Below are 20884 nucleotides of genomic sequence, written 5' to 3' on the forward strand. Positions count from 1 at the left end.
CTATTGGTATAATTCAGAAGTATCTAAAAGAATTCAGGAAATGGGCCTGAGGGAAGTGGAATATACCCTTCTGGGCGTGTTCCTACCCTTGGGGGGTGGCACAGACCAAATCGCATGGTAGAGCCCCTTCCTCTGCCTCCTACAACATTTATTTGGGGAGAGGTCTGGCTTCTGTTGCTACCACATGAAGGGTGCTCATCAGGAACACAGCTGGTCCTCACTCAGCAAGGAAGGAGTGCCACGTGGGGGGAAGTGTCACAGAAGGGTAGCTGGGAGAGCGGGGTGAGCTGTGGGGAGGACTGGAAGGAAGGGGCAAGGGCGTCGTGCCCGAGGGCCTGCCCAAGTCATGCCACCTCTTCCTGGGGACAGAAGATTCCGGATGACGTGGGTGCACTGTGTGTGGCGATGTATCTGCAGAGGGCACAACCCTTTTCTTCTTTTCCCCTTTTTCTTGTTTCCTCTTTGCCTGCCTCTCACCTGGGTATCTGTGGAGCCTCAACTCTTGTCCTAGGCTCAGCGTAGTTGGGCCCTAAAAAACACATACTATCCGTGGACCTCTGCTCTTTGCCAGGCACTTTATGTCCATGCTCACGGTGGATCCTGTGCAATGAGTGAGAGCACCGCCATTTTACAGATGAGGAAACTGAGGCTCAAGGAAGGCGCAGACGCTACCAAAGGCTCCCCACCCCCCAAGCTGGTAAGCAGCAGAGCCAGAACTGAAATCACCTTCTGCCTTATGCCCAAATCCACCTGCTTCTGCCGTTTGGCACATGGCTTTATGCCACACTCCGCTTCGGTTTCATATGACTTTTTGTGACATTTCTGTGGCTCAGTGCCTACACATGGTTCTCCCAGAAGTATTTGTGGATTTTAAATTTCAGTAATGAGGAGAATAGCTGATATTTACTAGTTCCTGCCTCAAATGGACAAGCGGGTTCAGCCACTTGCTCCAGTTCTCAGAGCTAGTCTGTGGCAGGCCCAGGGCGGGAATCCGCTCTGTCACGTCCCAAGGTGCACGGTACTAATTCCTGTTTTCCTGTGAGAGTCGAGGCTTGAGGCAGCGATGTTAATCTCTGAGCACATCTTTCTCAGGTAACACGTGTGGCTTTCACTGTTGTAAACTGGTCTGAAGGGGAACCACAGAGGGCTGGAGCACGCCCCGGGGAAGCAGGAGGCGGGGGGCCACAGCAATGGCTGTGGGCCAGGGCATCCACTTATGAATCTGTGACCTCCTGTCTGGGGCACGAAGCTGTACTAAGCCCTCGATTTGCCAGCTGGACTTCTCCCTCTGCTTTCTCCCAGCAGATCCTGGGCATTCCCATCTGTAGGCCGTGGCTCGTGCCGGTTGCAGAATGGGTGTGAGCCTAGGTTTGAATGCTGGGGACCCTGAGTAAGTCACTTCCTCTAATCTGTGAAAGAAGATTGTCAGGTTGTTAGGGGGATGTCAGGGGGTGACAAGAACTGTTACCATTTATGGAGTGCTTACTGTGTCCCAGGCGCCAAGTGCTAAGCTTACCTTTACTTCTTATCGGATCCTCCCAAGAGCTCCCCCATTCCTGGAGCCCCTCACTCTGCAGAATTTCCTTCCCCCAGCACTTGTCATCTACCGCATTATGTAACTCCTCATTTTGTGTATTTTTCCTCTCCCCGTCCCAGGGCTTCTTGCCTTGCACTCCTCCAGGAGGCACCATTCACAATGCCTTCTGAGTTCTGCTCCGGGCTGCTTTTCCTGAGAGTATTAACGTGACCGGTGGCGACGTCCTAGAGCTCTGTGATGTGGACACGCTGGAAACCAGGAGGGCAAGGATTTTTTCTTTTTTTTTTTTTTTGCCTATTTTGATCATTGCTGTATCCCCATACCCAGAACGGTGCCTGACCTATAGTAAGCTTTTAATAAATATTTGTTGAAAGAATGAAGGAAAAAGCCCCCAAAGAGAGCCCATTTTACTGGCGAGGAAGCTGAGGCTCAGCGAGTTATTGGTTTGCTCAAAGCCACACAGGATCCTGAGGCAGCCGGGCGTTTCCAGCACGCCTGCTCTCAGCGGCTTTGCAAAGCTGCATGACTGAAATGCCTGGCATTGTCCCCGCCACCCCGCAGTTGCTCAACAAATATTAATGAGCCTGCCTATGGGTCAGCCCCTCTCCTCTGCCAGACAATCCCCACAGAGTGACAAACTGTCACATAGCCGTTGCTTTGAGAAATTGAATTAAATTGCACGGTGCAAAGAAAAAGTAGACCTTTTGGAGTTTTTGGAAGAAAAACCCCTAACCCGACTGCTAATGGTGGGAGTTTGCAGGGGCCTCTCAGGCCTTCCCAGCCCGATTCTTTTTCCTGCTGCCTTCCCTTTTGTGCCGTTTCTTCCCCTTTTTGCTTGCAGTGAGTTCTGCTCTCCTGTAGGCTACAATGTGTCAGTTGTTATAAAATCCGGGAGGTGGGGCTTAGTGACGAAGGCGGTGGGGGAGCGCTGGCTCAGCCAGCCCTGCAGGGTGAGCAGTCCAGCCCCGGTTCACCAAGCCTTGCAGCCGGAGAACTTCCATCTCGCTCCCCTGGCTTTGATCCTCACTGTACATCAGACCGGAGGCGCCGAGGGGAGGGAGGATGCGAGATGACCGGCCCTTTGGCAACCTGACCATCATCTCCTTAGCAGAGCCTTCGAAAGCCAGCCGGGGGCTGACAGGACGACCAAGGAGGCGCCCCGCCTCTTGTGGATGTGTGTGTGTGTGTGAGCGGGTGTGAGTGAGGGTGTGTGTGTTTGTGTGTGTGTGCATCACGACTGTGTGTGTGCATGTCTGGATGAGTGCGTGAGTGCACGCGCGAGTGTGTTTGTGTGTGTGCGTCTGAGTGTGTGAGTGAGTGCTCTTGGTTATTATTTTTTTGGAAGAAAAATCTTGAAAATCTGGGGCAGGTTACCGTGCTCCTAGGGTGGTGGTTCTTCTTTTGCAAGAGGAGCTGACCAGACCAAGCTACTAGAGACATTTTTCCACGAGTCAAGAGAATTTTCCTACCAGACCGAGAGGATTCTTCCCCTGGCTCTGCAGCGAGTGAAAGAGATTAGCTCCTAAACCTGTGAAATCGACCAGAGCCGTGTGATTACCAGGGCTTGAGAGTGGACGCGCAAGAAAAGGAGAAATAAATCAAACCGCCTGTCAGTGCCTTTGGCCACATTGGAAGATGTCATCGCAAACTAAGTTCAAGAAAGACAAAGAGATCATCGCCGAATATGAAGCCCAAATAAAAGGTGAGATGTGGGCTGGGGAGTCACGCCTCCCCTCCCCTTTCCTTTTTCTCTTGCTCTGGCTTCTTTTTCCCCCCCTTTTCCTCCCTGCCATCGTGAAATGTTGTTCTGCATCAATAATCTTATTGTGAGGAGAAACAGCGGCAGCCGCACAAGTCCGGACTGGTTTCAACTGCAGAGAGCGCTGGCGCTGGGAGCATGGAGTACAGAGCGGGCACAGTCACTGCATTGCAGGTGTGTGGGGAGGATCCGGCGCCCGGCTTTAGGAGTGTCGCCCATACTCCATCATCTTGGCCGTGACATGTCACTCTAAGCCCAGTTTGACAGACACTGCCTCCTCCCCTCCTCCCAACGCTAAAAGCCCTTTCATATGATGTGTATATTTTACGACCCGCTTTTTGTTTTTCTTTCTCCTTTTTGGTTTCCGTTGTGGCTTCGCCTCTGCCTCTTTCTCTGGGCTGGGATTCGCATGCGTGTGCACAGGGAAGCAGCATCCCCGGGCTGCGTGTCTTTGTCGGTGTCTCTCACTGGCCTGGGTTGCCATGGATTAACTGTTATGGGGCATATTGATTGAAACTAATGCAGGCATTTAGGCATAAAGAGGGAGCTCGGTGCAGAAAATGTATTCTCTCCCAGTGTGCAGCCCCAGCCACTGTCCATGCACTAGCGTTTAGGGTCATCAGCCTTCATTCAAAGCCAACAGCTCAGTTGCCGGTTGGGCTGGTAGGCGCTGCCTGGCTTCCGTGGTGCCCGGGGAAGCCTGCCGGGAGGAAGAGATGACCTCTGGCTGCTTGTTCCAGCTCTGGAGGCACGGGTGCACACTCCTCTCAGAAGCTGCTCCCTAAATCCTTGCTAAAGGATAAAGCTAAAACCTTGCTCCCTAAAACGCTAGCAAGGTTACATGGGAAACCGGACACAATCGCAGAGACAAACGCAGGCAGAATCCTCATTTGGGCCAGACAGGGTCTTCTCCCACCCTCACAAGTCCTAGGCTCAGCTTTGGCAAGGAAAACCTGCAGGCACCATCCACCATGTCCGCCCCTTCTCCGAGGATGGACCCTAAGGGAAGCCTGGGCCGGCGCCTCTTAGCATCTGTTTTCTCTCTGGTCACGGTTCTCCTTGCTGCGACACAGGGCGTGTTGTGGTCTCTCATAGAAGGAGGAAAGACAAAACACATCTTCCGTGGATGTTGATGCCTGCCCTTGTGGTTGTGGGCGGTGTTGGTTATCTGGGGCTCAGGCGACCTGAGGTTGCCACACCTGCTTCTAGGTGCTGCTGCAGCTCGAGACTCGGTGACCCGGGAAGTCGGGGCACCTCTCCCGGAACGGCGGGAGGCCGGGCATCCCCAGCTGCTGCACACGCTTCTGATGCTTGGGGAACTTCGGGAGGGGAGCAGCCGTCGGGGGAGGCCTTTGTTTTTTTCCCAGTCTCGCCAACTGCCTTGTGCCTTTGAGTTCTGGTCCAAGCCGGCATGCTGGTCACCTCTGCGCGGACCCCAGTGAGCACAAACGCTTCTGGTCCCTGCTCACCTCCGTCTTCGCTTTCAGTTCAGTGCAGAAAACAGTGACTTAGGATGTTTCCGCCCTGCTGGAAATTTAGAAACAAGCCCTTTATTGGTCAGAGATTTGAATTCACCCAACTGCTCAATACAGAAAAAAAACCCAGTTTTGGTCTTTGCCTATATACTTTTTAGGGAGTTCATGTTTTGTAAAACTAATTTGGCTATTATTTTTTTTAACTGACATTCCCATGAAAAATTCCCTAATAGAGAAGGGGATGTGGAGTTTTGGACAGTTTGGAGTTTTAAAAGCATCATCTTGGTAGGAAATTGGCTTCTCTCCCTTTTAAAAGTTTGCTACCCCTGGGCCGGGAACTCTGCTTGAGGATCAATTAAGCGTTTGTTGCTCTAGCTGATTCTTCTACTTTTTACGGTTCACCTTTATTTTAGCAACTAATTAGCAAGTACAAGGTAGTGCATTTCAGTAGGAAATTTGTCCAAATAATCTTGTCTCTTCCAGACTCTAAGTGTCTGCCTTCTGGTTACAAGAGTTTAATCTCTTCCTTGGGAGTTGCCACCCACAGGATTAGGTCAGGATGCCGCTGTGCCCGGAACCGTCTGCAATCTTTTCTGTTAAAATTCTGTTTGTTCACCATCATCATAGTTATTGACGTGTGGACAGGGCTCTACAGTTTGCGTGGCTCACTCCGAGATCTCACAACTCTCGGCCTGCACCATGTAGAGAAAGGGCTCGTAGGAGCTCAGTTTTGGACATGAGAAAACTGAGGCCTGGTGGCATTGAATGACTTGCCCAAGGTCACGAGGCTGGAAACATGAAGGCCCCGTTGTCTTCTAGGCTCAGAATTCCCCATACATTGTTGCCTGAAGGATTGATGTCAGGAGCAGATGGCAGTTGGGGGGGGGGGGGGGGGGGGGCGCCTGGCTGCCTCTTGATGGCCTTCCATTGTTTACCCTCCTACTTTCATCCCTGGCCTTTGTTGCTCACCTCTGAAGAACGTTTGACCAATCACCAAAAATAAAGCCTGGTGCTGAGCGCCTTTCTCCCCGGGTATCATCTGGCCAGTTTAGTGCAAACCCTCCACTGAGTTAGACAGATTTCATAATCTGTGAATCTTGTGAGCTTTTGATTTTTAAAAAGGATGCTGAGTTCTTTGTTGACTTATTCTCTTTCATCTCTTTTTGAAGAATTTACTGACCTAATAAAGGAGAATGTTTGAAAATGGTTTTTTTCCTATCGTAAAAAATTTTAGACTCATGCCTTCTCTTGCCTCATCAGATCCTTGAATCCCTTTGATTATATACCTGCAGCACTGTAGTATATATACCCTGTGCTTGCACATTTCCAGCGATGGGGAACTCACCACCTCCCCGGCCCACATAGTCTATCTTTGGACAGCTCTGGCTGCTGTAAGTGGCTTTTATGTTGGGTTAAATATGTCTTCATCCACCCACTGGTTCTATGGTATCTTCCCCTTGGGACTTTCTCGAACAAGACAGATGCTGCTTCCCCATGACTGCCCATGGCGAGTCTGCAGACCTGACTGTAGCCCCTGTGATCCACATGAACCATAGTCCATATGGTGATGCTCACGTGCTCATAATAAATAGTTCGCTGCTGCTCATCACCTTCACTCTCCTTTGCACCTGCTGCATTCTGGGTTGCAAACTCCAGTGACTTTGGGTGTGTGGCAGATAGAATAAATGAGTGAAGCTGGCCAAGTAAGATGATTTGTGGCAGCTGGCCCACCACCTCAGCGAGGGCAATATAAGAAGGGGTGGTAGTAACTATGGTAGGCCTGAGAGCACATGTCCTGTCCAAATGGGCAGTGACTACTTGGGTTCAATTCGTTGTTAGCATTTAGGAATGGAGGCCCAGCCAGATCTTTCCATTTTTCAACAGGTGCCAGAAATCTAGATGAGAGCTGTATACTTTTAAAGAGTTTTTGCCAAATGGACCTCCAAAAGATGGTACTATCAAATGTCTTCTTCAGGAGTGCTATTAAGTTCTAAATGAGATTCTCTACATGTGACCAGAGAAAGAAAACAACTGTCACCTCCTTTATGCTGTATGTAATGCTTCTATTAATATAGCCCAAGGGTGGAATTAGCTCTTTTCACTGCCCACTCCCTCACTGCACCCTATATATTATATCTACTACGTTTCTCCAATCTCCTAGGCTAGGAGCATTGTCAGAGAGAAGAAAATGAAGTGAATTTAATATGACTTGTTCTTGGTGACCCCAAACTGGGTTCAAAAAGGACGTTGCTTCCTGCCTGAGGTGCTCACAAGTGTTCCTTTCGAATCTGTTCAAGAACTCTGCCTGAGAGTGACACCGTATTCGCTAGATGGGAACTGGCAAGCTATAACTTCTTTCCCCTTTTGAAAATCAGAACAACATTTGCCCATCTCCAGCTTTTTGGCACCTATCCTGTTTTTCACAGTTCTCTCAGAGATCACCGATAGTGTTTGGTGATCTTGTTTCCAGGCATTGTCGGTTTCCTGGACTTTAATTCATCTTGCCATCAGCCCTCATGCTCTGTTTTGCATTTATTCAGAGTTCCTATTTCCATTTCAACCTAATAGAAAATTGAAATAGAAATGCAGTGGTTGACTTTTGTGTTTTATTTTTTATTATGTACCTAAGTTCATTTCAGGCTATCTTCCTAATAGCAAAAGTCTAGAATTTGGGGGTGAAAAAGCAGATACTGAAGATCACAGAGAGGCATGTATTCACTCATTCATTTATGCATCCACTCAGTAAGCACTGAGTATCCGCTTTGTTCTTAGTCTTGTGCTGGGTCTTGTGAGAGATGCAAAGTATCTGAGACAGTCTCGGCTTTCTAAGAGTTTTCTTGGAACGTCGTGATAAAATCAGCGAAGGGGATAAAAAACCAAAACACAAACAACTTCGACTGAGCACCAGAATGAGTTTAGTCTTAAAAGGATTATACTAGAGTGAGTGAGTGGACGACCTCCTTAGGAGCCCTCACTCTGTTCCGCAGGCTTCAGTGGGAAAAGTAGGCTGGGTTGGGAAACAGTGGGGAGTGGTGGGGACTGTGGCTGATTAGGGAACTGACCTAGAGGAGGCAGCTGCTGCTCAGCTCCAGTCTGTCATTGCCACGCAGGAATGTGAGCCCAGAGTGGTCAGTTCTTTCAGTGTCTCCAGGTCATCTGGATTTTAAAACAAAATCTCTTGATTTTTATTTAAGAATTTTTAAATGTTAATTTTTTTAATTGGGTTATCTTTTTTATTATTGCACTGTAAGAGTTCTTTATATATTCTAGATACAAGTCCCTTATCAGATATGATTTGCAAATATTTTCTCCCATTCTGTGGGTCGTCTTTTCCCTTTTTTGATGGTGTCCTTTAAAAGCACAAAAATTTTTCATTTTGATGAAGTTCAGATTATCCACTTTTTTTCCTCATGCTTTTGGGGTCAGATCTAATAATCCTTTGCCAAATCCGGGGCAGTGATGAAAGTCTCCTGATTTTTAAATGGTGGCTCAAATATTTAAAAACCACTATGCTGCCTGAACAGACCTGTCAGGAGGACGGTTCCAGCCCGTGGCCCACGAGTTTGCAACTTCTGGCCTGTAAGAGCAAGTCCATAAAGGGTCCTGGTGATGGGGCCTCAGCCCGTTTTCCTGTTTCATCTTCGGTCATTTTCTCTGTAATAGGCCTGTGCTCTTATAACCACATCAGACCAGTCCCTTGTCTCTGAATCCTCCCTACCTTTCCCACCTCCCAATCTTTCCCCATTTGTGCCTTTGTTCTGCTTAAAATGTGCTCCCCCCACCATGCGGGCAGCTTTTCTTGGTCTGGCCAACCCCTGATGGGCCGTCAATGCCTGCTCAAATGCTCCCTTCTCCCAGGATGACTTCCCACCTCTCCTGGGCAGAATTAGTGGTTCCCTCCCATCTATCCCTCTATTCTGGGCCTTACTATCCTTTCTTACAATTCTGTGTTTAGTCCTTCGGCCGTGAACTCTCGAGGCAGAAATGCTTACGCTCATCTTTGTTTCCCACCGCGCTTGACACGTGATGGGTGGAGGGCGTGGCTGATAAGTTACTGACAAGAAGTTTTACTTTTAGAACTTGTAGCTCAAGCAGTTATTTTCTTTGACATTCGTTAGCTTGGGCTGTATAACAAAACACCGTGGGCTGGGTGCTTCAACAGCAGACATTGATTGTTTCAAATAATCGTTGGATTATCTCACAGTCCTGGAGGCTGGGAAGTCCAAGATCAAGGTGTCTGCAGATCCGGGGCCTAGTGGGAGCCGAGACCGGGCTAGCGGACGTTGCTTTCTGGCCGCGTCGTCACGTGGTCCTCCCTGGGCGTATGGAGGGCGCTCTCTCTTCTTCTTCTAAGCACCAATCCCACCGGGAGGGCACCCTTCTCACCGACTCATCGAAACTTGATTACCTCCCGCCCGCCCCCACATATCATCGTACTGGGGCTTAGGGCTTCAGCACAGGAATTGTGGAAGGACATCAACACTCAGCCCACAGCAACACCCATACTTCCTGTTCCATTCAAAGTTGGGATTTTATTGGTAAAAGAAATGTTTTTCATGGTTTGCTGCATTTCCTTTTTGTCCCTGACAGGGAAGCTGTTTATTAGGGCAGAGTTGGTGAAGGCTGATGTGCTGTTTGATGAGGTGACGTTTGTCCCAGTCCTGGTGGATGTGGCTGGGGGAACACTGCACTCCAGCCCCTTCCTGGTTCGGGGAAATCAGTGGATCTGGGGGTCTATATTGGCCATTTCTGGAGTTTTCACCACCAAGGTTTACAGGTTAGGGATAATCTTTCCTTTCCAGAAGCATCTATGATTCATTCACTCATTCCCTCACTCATTCAGTCAGTGACTGTTACAAGCCATGCTTAGGCTGTACAGCTGTATTTAGCAGTGGGAAGTCATGGATTTTTATTCAGCTCTAGGTCTCAGTCGTATATACAGCATCTTGTTCTATGATCCCAATAATTCTGTGAGGTAGTCGTGTTTATTCCCATTTTATAGATAAAACCTAAAGTTCAGAGAAATAAAGTAAATTGCATCAGTTTGCACAGCGAACAGTGGCGGAGCTCTGGTGTAAACAGGTGTCTTCCTGCCCTCCGGTCGTGCAGGGGGGCAAGATGCGTGCCCAGGCAACAATGCTTCACTGGGGGGCCAGGCTGGGATGGGTCTTAATCTTTGGCTTCACCCTTTCTAACACATCTGTGCGCCTAATTCAGCCTCTCCAAGTCCCCTCTCGATGCCCCCGAGCTGTGCTGATCCCTTCCCTCTCCCCCAGGGAGTCATCTTTGGGAAAGCGCCCACTGGAAACAGCCCAGCAGCCTTGACGGAGCTGCCAGACCTACCTCCACCAACCTGGAAATGGAGAACCAGAAATCTGAGGTGTCTTCTAGTCCAATTCGCCCACTTCTTTTTTTGGATGTGGAAACTGATGTTCAGAGAAGGGTTCTCGCTCGCAGACACTTCTAGACCAGGTTTCCATGAGGGCAAAGGCTCTCACTGCTTGGTTCATTGCTGTAGCCTCGTGCCTACATCTAGTTGGCGATCAATGAACCTAAGGAGTTGAACTGCTCTGGTGGGGGGTGGGGCACAGCCCGAGGGGTGATGGGTACCTGGGAGGCAGAGCTGAGTGGCACCTTGGAAAATAGGACAAAACAAGGATATAACAGCTTAAGGATTGCAGAGGTCAGGAGGGGATGAGGTTAGGCTGCTCCAGAAACTGGGTTCCTTCCTCGTAGCTGCCAGGAAGGCGACAAGAGTTGACCGCTTAAAGGTGCTGAATTTTGGAAACTCTGGCCTAATACGGGACCCGGAGAGCTGTGTCCTGGGCTCGATTTCCCTTGTAAATGATTCATTCCTGATGGCTTGCTGGTGTTTATGGAATATCTTGGCTGGCCAGGAGGGGATTTTGGCTCTATGCTCTTAATTTGTTTAATCATTTAGCCAATTTATGTCTGGAGTAGTGTTCCCTGAAGTGTATTCCATGAAACTGGATGTAAAGAGGCGTTGGGTGGAAAAATAGTTCTGTGGTCACACGGGTTTTGGGAGTTCTAGTAGAAACTGAGTTAACTAGATTTGTTTCCCTCAGGACTTCTGGGAACCGTGAATGTGTTAAGTGTGAATCGCCCAGAAGGGGCCACGGACCTCCCTCAGACATACTCGATCTTGCAGACCTTTTCATGGAACATCTCACAAGACTCTGTTCCCGAGATTACATTTTGGAAAATGTCAGGCTGCGCAATTTGTGGATTATCTAGATTCCTTCTCTTTTTGCCTTTTGCCCGGTTCCCTAATTTTTATGCTTGTCTCGGAGGGCAGTTTGAAGAAGGGAAGAGATAAAACAAACGCATATCCAGCTCAGCTAAGTGACACCAATGTGGTGTTTTGAGGTCACTTAGAAAATGTGGGTTCGACATTTCCAATTACAGAGCACTCAACTGTTGATTTAAATGGTAATTTGGCGACAGCTCGCCCCTGATCCACTCTGCGTGGCGTGTGCCTGTGTGCCCGCCTGTGTGTGACAGTTGGGGGGGTGCACTCGGCTGCAGGTGGTGTTCAGGGGGCCTTGAATGGACCTTGGTGCTGCCCCTGGGGTTGGACAGTCGATGTCAGGTGACAGTGGCGCAGCTGAACACGCAGAAGCCCACAGCCCGTGCCGCCTCAAAGTGGACAGATCTCAGCCACAAATGCAGGTGCACAAGAAATATGCTTTTGTCTATTTTTCTGTAACTTGATTTCCATTTCACATCTCCATTTTTGCTGGGGGCAGCAGAAATAAGTCCAAGTCAGTTTGGGGTTTTCTCCTGTTTCCGCCAGTGGCGTGTCTCAAGGTCCGGGGCACTGAGGCAGTGCTAAGGGACACTTGTGTAGTTTACCATCAAGCTGCTTTGGCAGCTACCAAGATACCTCCTTCCTGTGGGGTCTTGGGTAGTTGGTCCCTGCCACTGATCCTTCTTTGTTCCAAACCCCAGGCTCCTTTGCGTGTCCCCGTATTCAGCTCCTTCCACATGATATGCAGCCACGGGGGGTCCTCCTGGGTCTCGCACAACATGCAGGGTCAGGAGAGACTCTGGACATTTGTCACAGACCTGTCTCACCGTGCCAGCCCTCACTTCTCCTCCAGGCCCTCCCTAGGGCCCTGCCCGGGGAGGTGCCCCTCTCTTCTCTGTTCTCAGGTTCTGCAAATTTATATGGGGGCTCCCTCATCACCCTCTTTCCCTGGGCTTGTTTGGGGTGAGGAAGGGGGGAGGTTTTTTCCTTATAGATCCATAAACTCTACATACACCTTGCTTACCAAATCCTGGAAATCTTTGTCGGTGTGTTGGGGAAAGCAGGTGATGGTGGTGATATCCTGGCTCTTTGTCATCAGACATTCTCTCAAGCTATTGTCCAACAGCCCACATTCTTTCTATTCTCCCCGAGGGGCTGACTCTTTCTTTGTATTCTCCCCGAGGCAATGAACACAGAATGTCCTCCCCGCCTGAATGAGTCCAAGAGGTGTAAGGAAGTATGGAAGAAAAACCTTGAATATTTCAAAATATTAATTGCTGTGAATCGCCTTTCTTTGCCATCTCCCCCATCCTGGCCCAGACCACCATCACTTCTTGCTGGGACCATGGCAACAGCCTCTTAACTCAGGGTTTCTCAGCCTCTGCGCTACTGACATTTTGGGCTGGATCATGCGTGTTGTGGGGACTGTCCTGTACAAAGGGGGATGTTGAGTGGCGTCCCTGATCTCTACCCGCTCAATGTCAGTAGCATCCACCCCACCAAGTGGTGACAACCAAAAATGTCTCCAGACATTGCCAAATGTCCCCTGGGGGGATGGGCAAAATAGGCCCCAGTTGAAAGCCACTGTCCTAACTGGTCCCCTGCTTCCTCTCTTGTCCTCATAGTCTGTTCTCTCCACAGCAGCCGGCAGCAATCCTTACACAATGTTAATCTAATCATGCCACTCCCGGGTTCCAAACCCTCTGGTAGCATCTCTCTGCATGAGAATTGACTCGGAAGCCCTGCTCTGCGCACCTCAGCCGCCTCACCTCTCCACTCTCCTGGGTCCTTGCATTCTGCAAGCTTCGAGCTTCAGCCCTTTGCATGTAGCTTTTCCTTCTTTCTGGAATCCTCTTCCCCTGGATTGTCATGTGCCTGGCTCCTTCTTGCTCTTCAGCTCTCAGCTTGCATGTCGCTTCCTGACCACCCCGTCTTAAGTAGCCCTGGAGCAACTCTGGGCCCAGTTGAGTTGAATTCCCAGCAGGGCCCTTACGGCTCAATGATCTTTTCTCTTGTTTGTTTATTTCTTCTCTTTACCAGAATCGGAAGGCTGTAAGAACAAGACTTTTGTTTCTCTTGTTCATTTGTGTTTTGTTAGCACCTAGCACAGCACTTGGTGTATAACAGGTGATCAGAATATTTGTTAAATGAGCGAATGAACGTAGGTGTCCTTGTGATGGACTTTGCACAGAAGCACACATAGATATTCTGCCTCAGGGCGCGTGGGAATGTGCTGGCAACTGTAGTTTAGAGGCACATAGTGAAGCAGATCCAGGCTTTCCCCAAACTCTGGCTGAGAGGTAATTCAGGAAGATGAAGAGTCCAAAGAAGGGACAATTATATCTATGCAGAGCCGTCCAGCCGATGGCTTAGAGGGAACGAGGCAGAGACACCGGGTAGCCACTTGCAGGGTTACTGCAGGGAATCCAATATCTTCTGTTGATTGAGTCCCTAGTATGTATCTGATATGGGGACACAAAAATGCCGTCCCTGTCTTAGATGGACTCATAGTTTTCTAGGAAAGAGAGTTACAAAAATAGATTGATTATAATACAGTATAGTGAGTCCTGGGACAGTGCTGGAACCGCACACTGTGGAAACTCAGAGTGAAAGTGACAGCTTTGCCAGCGAGAACTGGAGAAGTTCTTATAGAAGAAAGGACTTTTAAGTAGGGTTTTGAAGGATGGGTAGAAGCTGTCCAGGTGGTTAAAAGGCATTTCATGAAGAGAGAACAGCATGTGCAAAGGCATAGGGGTCGAGAAAGGCCCTGAGTACTTGGGAAATGGTGAAAAGTTTGATGTGGCTGAAATCCAGGGGAGGTGGAATGGAGCAGGGCTGGGAGATGAGACTAGAAACGAGAGGAGCTTGACGTTTCTTTCTAACCGTTGGATCCTATGAGTCTTTGGCCTTGGAGATGATGGTTGAGAGTCTTATTTTTTTAATAATTTTTTTTCTGGTTATGGAGGTAATACATGCTGATTATTTTAAAAGTTTTGAAAATACAGAAAAATATGAAAAAGAAAAGCAAAGAATCTAGAAGCCACTACCTGAGATAACCACTATAAACACTGAATGTGTTACCTTCCAGACCTCATCTCTTTCTCTGTTTTATATCCATATACAACAAAAACTGGGATTTTTAATGGAAAGTAATAAAAATAAAACTGATAGGCAGATCATCATAGGCCAATAGGCTTAGAGCTTGAAACAGACAGAGTATGGCCTAAAAATAGACAGAGTTTGCCAAGCGAGAACATCCATCAGTAAGCATGACCGCCCACGCGTTTGGACGGTACTTGAGGGCAAGGGGTTGGTTTGTTGGAAAACATTCTGTTGTGGTGGCTGGCTTGTGTTGGCCGCTCTGTCCCACCCGATTTGCATAAAATTGGGGGGAAACGGAGCTCACACATCAAGAACTTCCCTCAGCCTCACATCTGTCCCAGCTGCTTTCAGCTGAAATCTTCCCCCTTCCTGGTCCCCAGTAGTCTCACTTCCCTGTTGGTACCCAGGCAGCTGTTCTGCCTTTGGCAGGAGGTGGTAAAGGAGAGTCTGTCTGGGGCAGAGCATGCAGCCTCAGCAGCCATTTACCCTCCCTGTTGTACTTTCCTCTGCTCCACCTTCCCTCGCGATGTTCTCTGCCTGCGTCCTGGTCATCAGTGGCACTTTGGGGATTCCTGACTGCTGGTCTGCTCCATGGTGATAACCTGCTGTCTCCTTACCTCTGATGACCTGGGAGGGTATTTTCAGAATACAGTTTACTCTAGACCAGTAAGTTTTCCAACTCTTTGTCCGACAGAAAGGCCTGGGTTCCTGTAGGGGGGTAGAGTTCTCACCGAGAGATGGGAGCTCAGCGGAAAGGGAGAGCTCCGTAGGGGAGCTTCCATAGCTTAAAAGAGCTTTAAAAGGAACCAGACAGAGAGATGACATGAGAGGATGCTCAGCAATGAGACACCTTAGTCACTTTCAGGGGCACAAAAGAGTGGGCGTCGCTTCTCAGATTTTACTTGGACTAAAGAATGCAAATGGCTGAGTGACATGGCTGCTCTCCAACTGTCATCTCAGTGGGGCATTTCCAAACAGAGTTGGCCAGTATGTTACTTTTCCCTTTGTAGTGTCTTTATTTTGATCAGTGGCCTCTCCAGGCAGTATGTTTTGGATCTCCCAAAGATATATCATCTTGGGGAAACTGAGGCAGAGCAACAGTCACTGCTTGTCTTCTGACACCTGGTAACTGATTACTCCTTGACCTCCCACCCCGGCCATTTGGGCTCCTGACCTTTTGCCTGGTTGTGGTCTTTTGAGTTTATTTGTCCCTTGACCCTCAGCTAATCTAGGGCTCTAGTCTTGGCTTGATCCTCCTGCTCCGGGCCCTACCCTGAGTATCTCTGTCTTCTGGATCTCATACTTGGCATAATATCGCCATTGAAACTCTGTGCCAAAAATGAGGGAGGCCCTACTGTTCTCTGCCAGAATCCAAAATTGTTATGCTATTGGGAATAGTGGGAGAGAAATGCTGAGCGTGTGGGGGGCCAGTTCTTTGATTTAGTTTAACAAATATCTGTTGAGTTCCTACTGTGTTCCCTGCCCTCCTAGACTTTATAATTCTGTGAGGAAGAGAATTTTAACTTGTAAGTACGAAACTGTTGAGTGGCGTGAAGGAGTGGTAAGGAGTTCTTGGGGGAACCTAGAGCGAATGGATCGAAGTGGGTGAAAATGTTGCAGGTGATTTCTATATTGATCTGAAAAGCTGCATCATATTGGCCAAGCTTATCTCACCGCCATTAATTCCTGAGCTGTTTCGGAGATAGACAGAACCATCTTTCCATTTAGAGAAGGGTCAGAAGCCATCAAAATATTTAAGGCATCAGAAATATCAGTACTTCTAAGAGAAACACACCACTCCTGGGGTCAAGGAGAAAAATGGTTCCAGAAGAGGAATTTTATAATAGTTACACTCAAGATGGTAAATACAGTTGTGGGATAAGTGCTTTTAAGGTGAAATTAAAGCCGAGGATCCACTGAAGAGGATTGAAATCCATCCTGGTTCGAGAGAGTTGTGCTAAAGTCACAGAAAGTAGGGGAGACAAGAATAGGGATTGTGGAAGGAGGCAGCTGTGACGTGCGGGGGGACCGTGCTCTGGAGGAATCGCACAGACCTGGGCTTCAGTCTTGGCCTATGGCTTATTAGCTGAATGACCTTGGATAAGTCTTTTCTTATCCAAGAAAGATAAGAAAAATAGGGATACTACCTCACCAGTTTCCTTATTTGAAAAATGGGGATAATAATCCCTCACTCGTGGATGTGTGTCAATTAGTTGAAATAAAACTGCTGGCACACGGGAGCATTTGCTGAACATTCATTGAATAACTAAACTGATAAGAGGGTCACCAACATTGAGAGTCCTGGACAGTGAACCTGAGCCTACAGGTGAAACGCTTAGTAAGTGTGCCTGGTTGGAAAGGAGAGGAAGATGGGGCAGTACTGGAAACCCATCAGTAGAGGCGGAGTTGCCAGCATGGGCAGCTGGAAAAGGAAGGTTCCAGTAAGTCTTAGACAGGCATGATGCTTGCTTTGCCTACTGCAGTGTTTTTCCCAGTGTGGCTCCTGGCCACCTGCATCAGAATATGGATGGGGGGGTGGGGAGGAATTGTAACAAATTCAGATTCTGGGGTCTCACCCCAGACCTAATGAATCAGATCTCTGGGGGGGGGGGGGGGGTACCCGGGAAGCTGTACTTTACAGGTGCCCCAGGTTTCATGAACTTGAAATATTTGGGCCTGGACTGTAGTAAACTTACCAACTTGACTGTGTATCTTTTTTTGAAGGCAAAAGAACATTTAGTAATCATGTAGCTAACTGATGAATGAGAAAAAAACTGAACACCCCCCCCAACCGTGTGTGTGTATTACAATCCTATTTTTTTTTACATAAAAAAAAATGTGCGTCGTTATGTTTTTGGGTCTGTATACAAAGAGTCTGATAATTCTTTTTTATTTTTCAAGGAAGATTAGCCCTGAGCTAACTACTGCCAGTCCTCCTCTTTTTTTGCTGAGGAAGCCTGGCCCTGAGCTAACATCCATGCCCATCTTCCTCTACTTTATATGTGGGATGCCTACCACAGCATGGTGTGCCAAGCGGTGCCATGTCCGCACCTGGGATCCGAACCGGCGAACCCCGGGCCACTGAGAAGTGGAACATGTGCACTTAACTGCTGTGCCACCAGGCTGGCCCCTGAGTCTGATAATTCTTATTGGTTGGTAATGATGTTTTTCCTTGGGGACCAGGAATAGGGTGGAGGTCAGGGGTGAGGCAGGAAGATAATGACAGAGAACAATGGAAAGGAGACCTTTTCCCCTTATATTCTTCAATTTTGATTGACTTCTAAAATAATGAGCATGATGACTTTTCTAATTTAAAAACCCAGAAAGTTGACAGTAAGTAAGGAATTTATTGACCAATTTCCTGTTATGGAGGATGCTCAGACATCAGCTGAACTGCAAGAGGAAAGAAAGAAAGATGCCTGCAAGAGAGATTTACATTATGCTTAACTTCTTGTGGTGTTCATTGTATATTGTAAGAATGATTGCCGAAATGAAACATATTACTTTATTGGATTATTCTCCCATGAAGTGTGGACGGTGTTTTTCCCTGCTCTTTCAAAATTCTAAGAGATGGGTATAGAAGTGGAGTAGTCAAGTCCAACCATTTAATATTTTGGATTTAAATCAGGAGCCATGCGGTGCTGTGTCCAGAGTCTGGGATTTAAGACCTGATTTTCCGTCTCTGATCTGTCTTTTGAGCAAGGCTCATCTCTCCGTTCTGCATCCTCGCTTCCTCCTCTGTAAAAGGAGGGCGTTATCTACCTTAAAGGTTAGTTGCTGTGAGGATCAAATGAGGTGGTGTGTGAGAAAGTGAACTCTAGAAGCTGCAGAAATGTTAATTATTTCTATTTTTGCTAAGCTCCTCCCCTAGACATGCTGCTATTACGTGGGGTTGTTTATGTGTCTGTCTCCTGTGAGCTCATTGAGTGCCGGGGCCTTGTTTTATTTGTTCCTGAATTCTTGTGTCCAGTGCCCGCCACACAGGAGGCATTCAAAGCAAGTTCTGGAATAGCTATCAAGGATAGAAAAATACACGCACAGTTAGGTTTAAGCTTATGAAAATATGAAGATGCTCTTTCAGGAAACACTGCCTTCCACTTCTGTTGAAAGGAATTAAAAAACAAAAAATTCATCCAAGTCCACCGCGGAAATGATACTGCTAGGAGAAAGTAAAGAACTTCACTAAGGAAAATTTAATTGCCCGGTTTTCTAATGAGACAGAGCCATGTCTCTGCATCCTCATTACTGTCAAATGGGGGCCGGCTGGTTGCAAGGAGGGCAAGACGAATGAAAAGAGATCGTGAAAAGGCAAATCCTGATACTCCTGGAGAAAAGTCTCCCGAGAAACAGGAATGCCCCCTGGCTCCCCAGTTTCCTTTATTGCTTGTCAGGGCCCTGGAATAAGCCTTTTCCGGGCTCCTCGGACAAAGGCCCTCTTTGGCCTCTACCCCAGACCTGGGCGGGTAAACCACAGAGTCCCTTATTTCCCGGGGAAGTGGGAAAACTTCCAGTGGCTTGACAAAGCTGGAAGGATTATCTGAGGCTCAGCGTGGGGGCTCCCGTACCTCTAAGACCTGGATAATTATCATCTGAATGGGGCGGGGGGTGGCCTGGAGCCAAATCTAGAAACTAGAAACAGAGCCCTGGTGTAGGGCTGCAGCTGAGAAAGAGAGGACCAACCTCAGCTTCAGTCCTTTGGATCCTTCTCTGGTACTGCGTCGAATCTGCACGTCCTTCTCCCCTCTCCTGCACTACTGTCCTAAGCACAGGTCAGCCTGAGAGCACTGTTGGACGGGTTCATAGTTGCCTGAGCAAGTGCCAGTTGTTGCGTGGACCATTGTCGGTCTAAGTGAGGTCTCAAGTAGTCTGCGCACAGCCTCTGCCCTGTTGAGTGTTTCTTTTCTCTAATTTTTTTGATTATTTTTTATAAATTGAGTTCATAATAGTTTACATCATTGTGAAATTTCAGTTGTACATTATTTCTTGTCTGTCCCCATATAAGTGCTCCCCTTCACCCCCTGTGCCCATCCCTCACCCTGCTTCCCCTGGTGACCGCTGAACTGTTCTTTGTGGCCGTGTGTTTGTTTATTTTCCACGTATGGGTGAAGTCATACAGTGTTTGTCTTTCTCACTCTGGCTTATTTCGCTTCACATAATACCCTCCAGGTCCATCCATGTTGTTGCAAATGGGATGATTTTGTCTCTTTTTATGGCTGAGTAGTATTCCATTGTATATATATGCCACATCTTCTTTATCCAATCATCGGTGGATGGGCGCTTGGATTGCTTCCATGTCTTGGCTATTGTGACTAGTGCTGCAATGAACATAGGGGTGCATATGTTACTTTGGATTGTTGATTTCAAGCTATTTGGGTAGATACCCAGTATGGGCTAGCTGGGTCATAAGGTAGTTCTATTTTTAGTTTTTTGGAGGAATCTCCATACTATGTTCCACAGTGGCTGCACCAGTTTGCATTCCCACCAGCAGTGTATGAGGGTTCCCTTTTCTCCACACCCTTTCCAACATTTGTTACTTTTAGTCTTAGTGATTATAGCCATTTTAACAGGTGTATGGTGGTATCTTAGCATAGTTTTGATTTGCATTTCCCTGATGATTAGTGATGTCGAACATCTTTTCATGTGCTTATTGGCCATCTGTCTGTTCAGTATTTTAACTGAGAATTTGGATGAGGACGTGAGCAAGCCCACCCAGTGTGAGAACGGCAGGAAACCAAGGAAGGCCAGCTTAGTAATCAAGAACATGGTTGTTGGTATCAAATTGCCTGAGGTTTGCAGCCCAGCTTTGCTACTTTCTAGCTGTGTGACTTTGGGCAAGTCTTTTCATCTCTTTAAGCCTCAGTTTCCTCATCTGTAAAGTGAAGATACTAATCCCACCTCCATCTAGGGGGTTAAATGAGATACTGCATGTAAGCTCTCGGCACGGTGCCTGGCACATAGTAAGGACTCGACCAGTGTTGCTATTGTTATTAATAATCACAGCGATAAGCGTAACACTGCAGGCTCTGGAGTCCAGCAGATCTGAGCTCACATTCCAGCTGTGCCACCTGTTAGTCAAGGACAAACTGTTCCACCTCTCTGAGGCTCAGCTCTCTGCACCTCTGTCAAACAGGAGCAATCGTACCTACTTCGGGCATTTCTGTAAAGCATTCAGGCCAGAACAGACACGTGGTGGATGCTCCAGAAACAGTGGTTACTGTTAAGAGCAGCAGCCTAGCCTGTGGCAGACAGCACCAGGAAGCAGAGAGAGTGGGATGAAGCACCGACTTTCAAGATGTGAAGTTTCATCGTGTCTTTAAGAGAAAACCATCAGCTCTTCAAGAGAAGCTAATCTGTTTTGGATATTGAGCCCTGAGAGGAATTTCTCCCGTGAATAGAAGGAAATGGGAATGGGCTGATAACAAACCGACCTTTGGTTAGGCTGGCAGACCTCCATCCCTGACCTCAGCCTTGTCCCTTGTCCAGGTGGCTCTTGGTCCCTCCCCAAGAGGTTGCAGAGGGAAATAGATGATGGAGGCCGCTGACTGAGAAACGAACACATGTCCCAAAGCTGCATCTCAACACCGCAATGCAGGAGTCTGGTGAGCTGTTCTGCACCTGGAGAGCTCCTCAGCCTGGTGGGCTGGGCACGCAGGCCGTTCCTCCAAGCTCATCCTTGAATCTCGGCTCTGTTGCTCCAGGGTAACCAAAGCTGGTTTGGAGCTCGAACCTCTGACCCTTTGCCT

The 20884-nt window shown here is 48.1% G+C and overlaps 1 protein-coding gene across 2 annotated transcripts in view; it reads left to right on the forward strand.

Annotated features, from left to right (window-relative positions):
* The first annotated feature begins 2508 nt into the window (after nucleotides 1-2508).
* The window catches only part of SRGAP3 (SLIT-ROBO Rho GTPase activating protein 3), a 245278-nt gene continuing 226902 nt past the window's right edge, over nucleotides 2509-20884 (forward strand). For both annotated transcript variants that reach the window (XM_046640981.1, XM_046640994.1), the window contains exon 1: nucleotides 2509-3239. In XM_046640981.1, the coding sequence (XP_046496937.1) occupies nucleotides 3173-3239 (67 nt within the window). In that variant the 5' untranslated portion in view covers nucleotides 2509-3172. The remainder of the gene's footprint in view (nucleotides 3240-20884) is intronic.

This window comes from Equus quagga, chromosome 1, assembly GCF_021613505.1.
Source record: "Equus quagga isolate Etosha38 chromosome 1, UCLA_HA_Equagga_1.0, whole genome shotgun sequence".
Classification (NCBI taxonomy): Eukaryota; Metazoa; Chordata; class Mammalia; order Perissodactyla; family Equidae; genus Equus; species Equus quagga.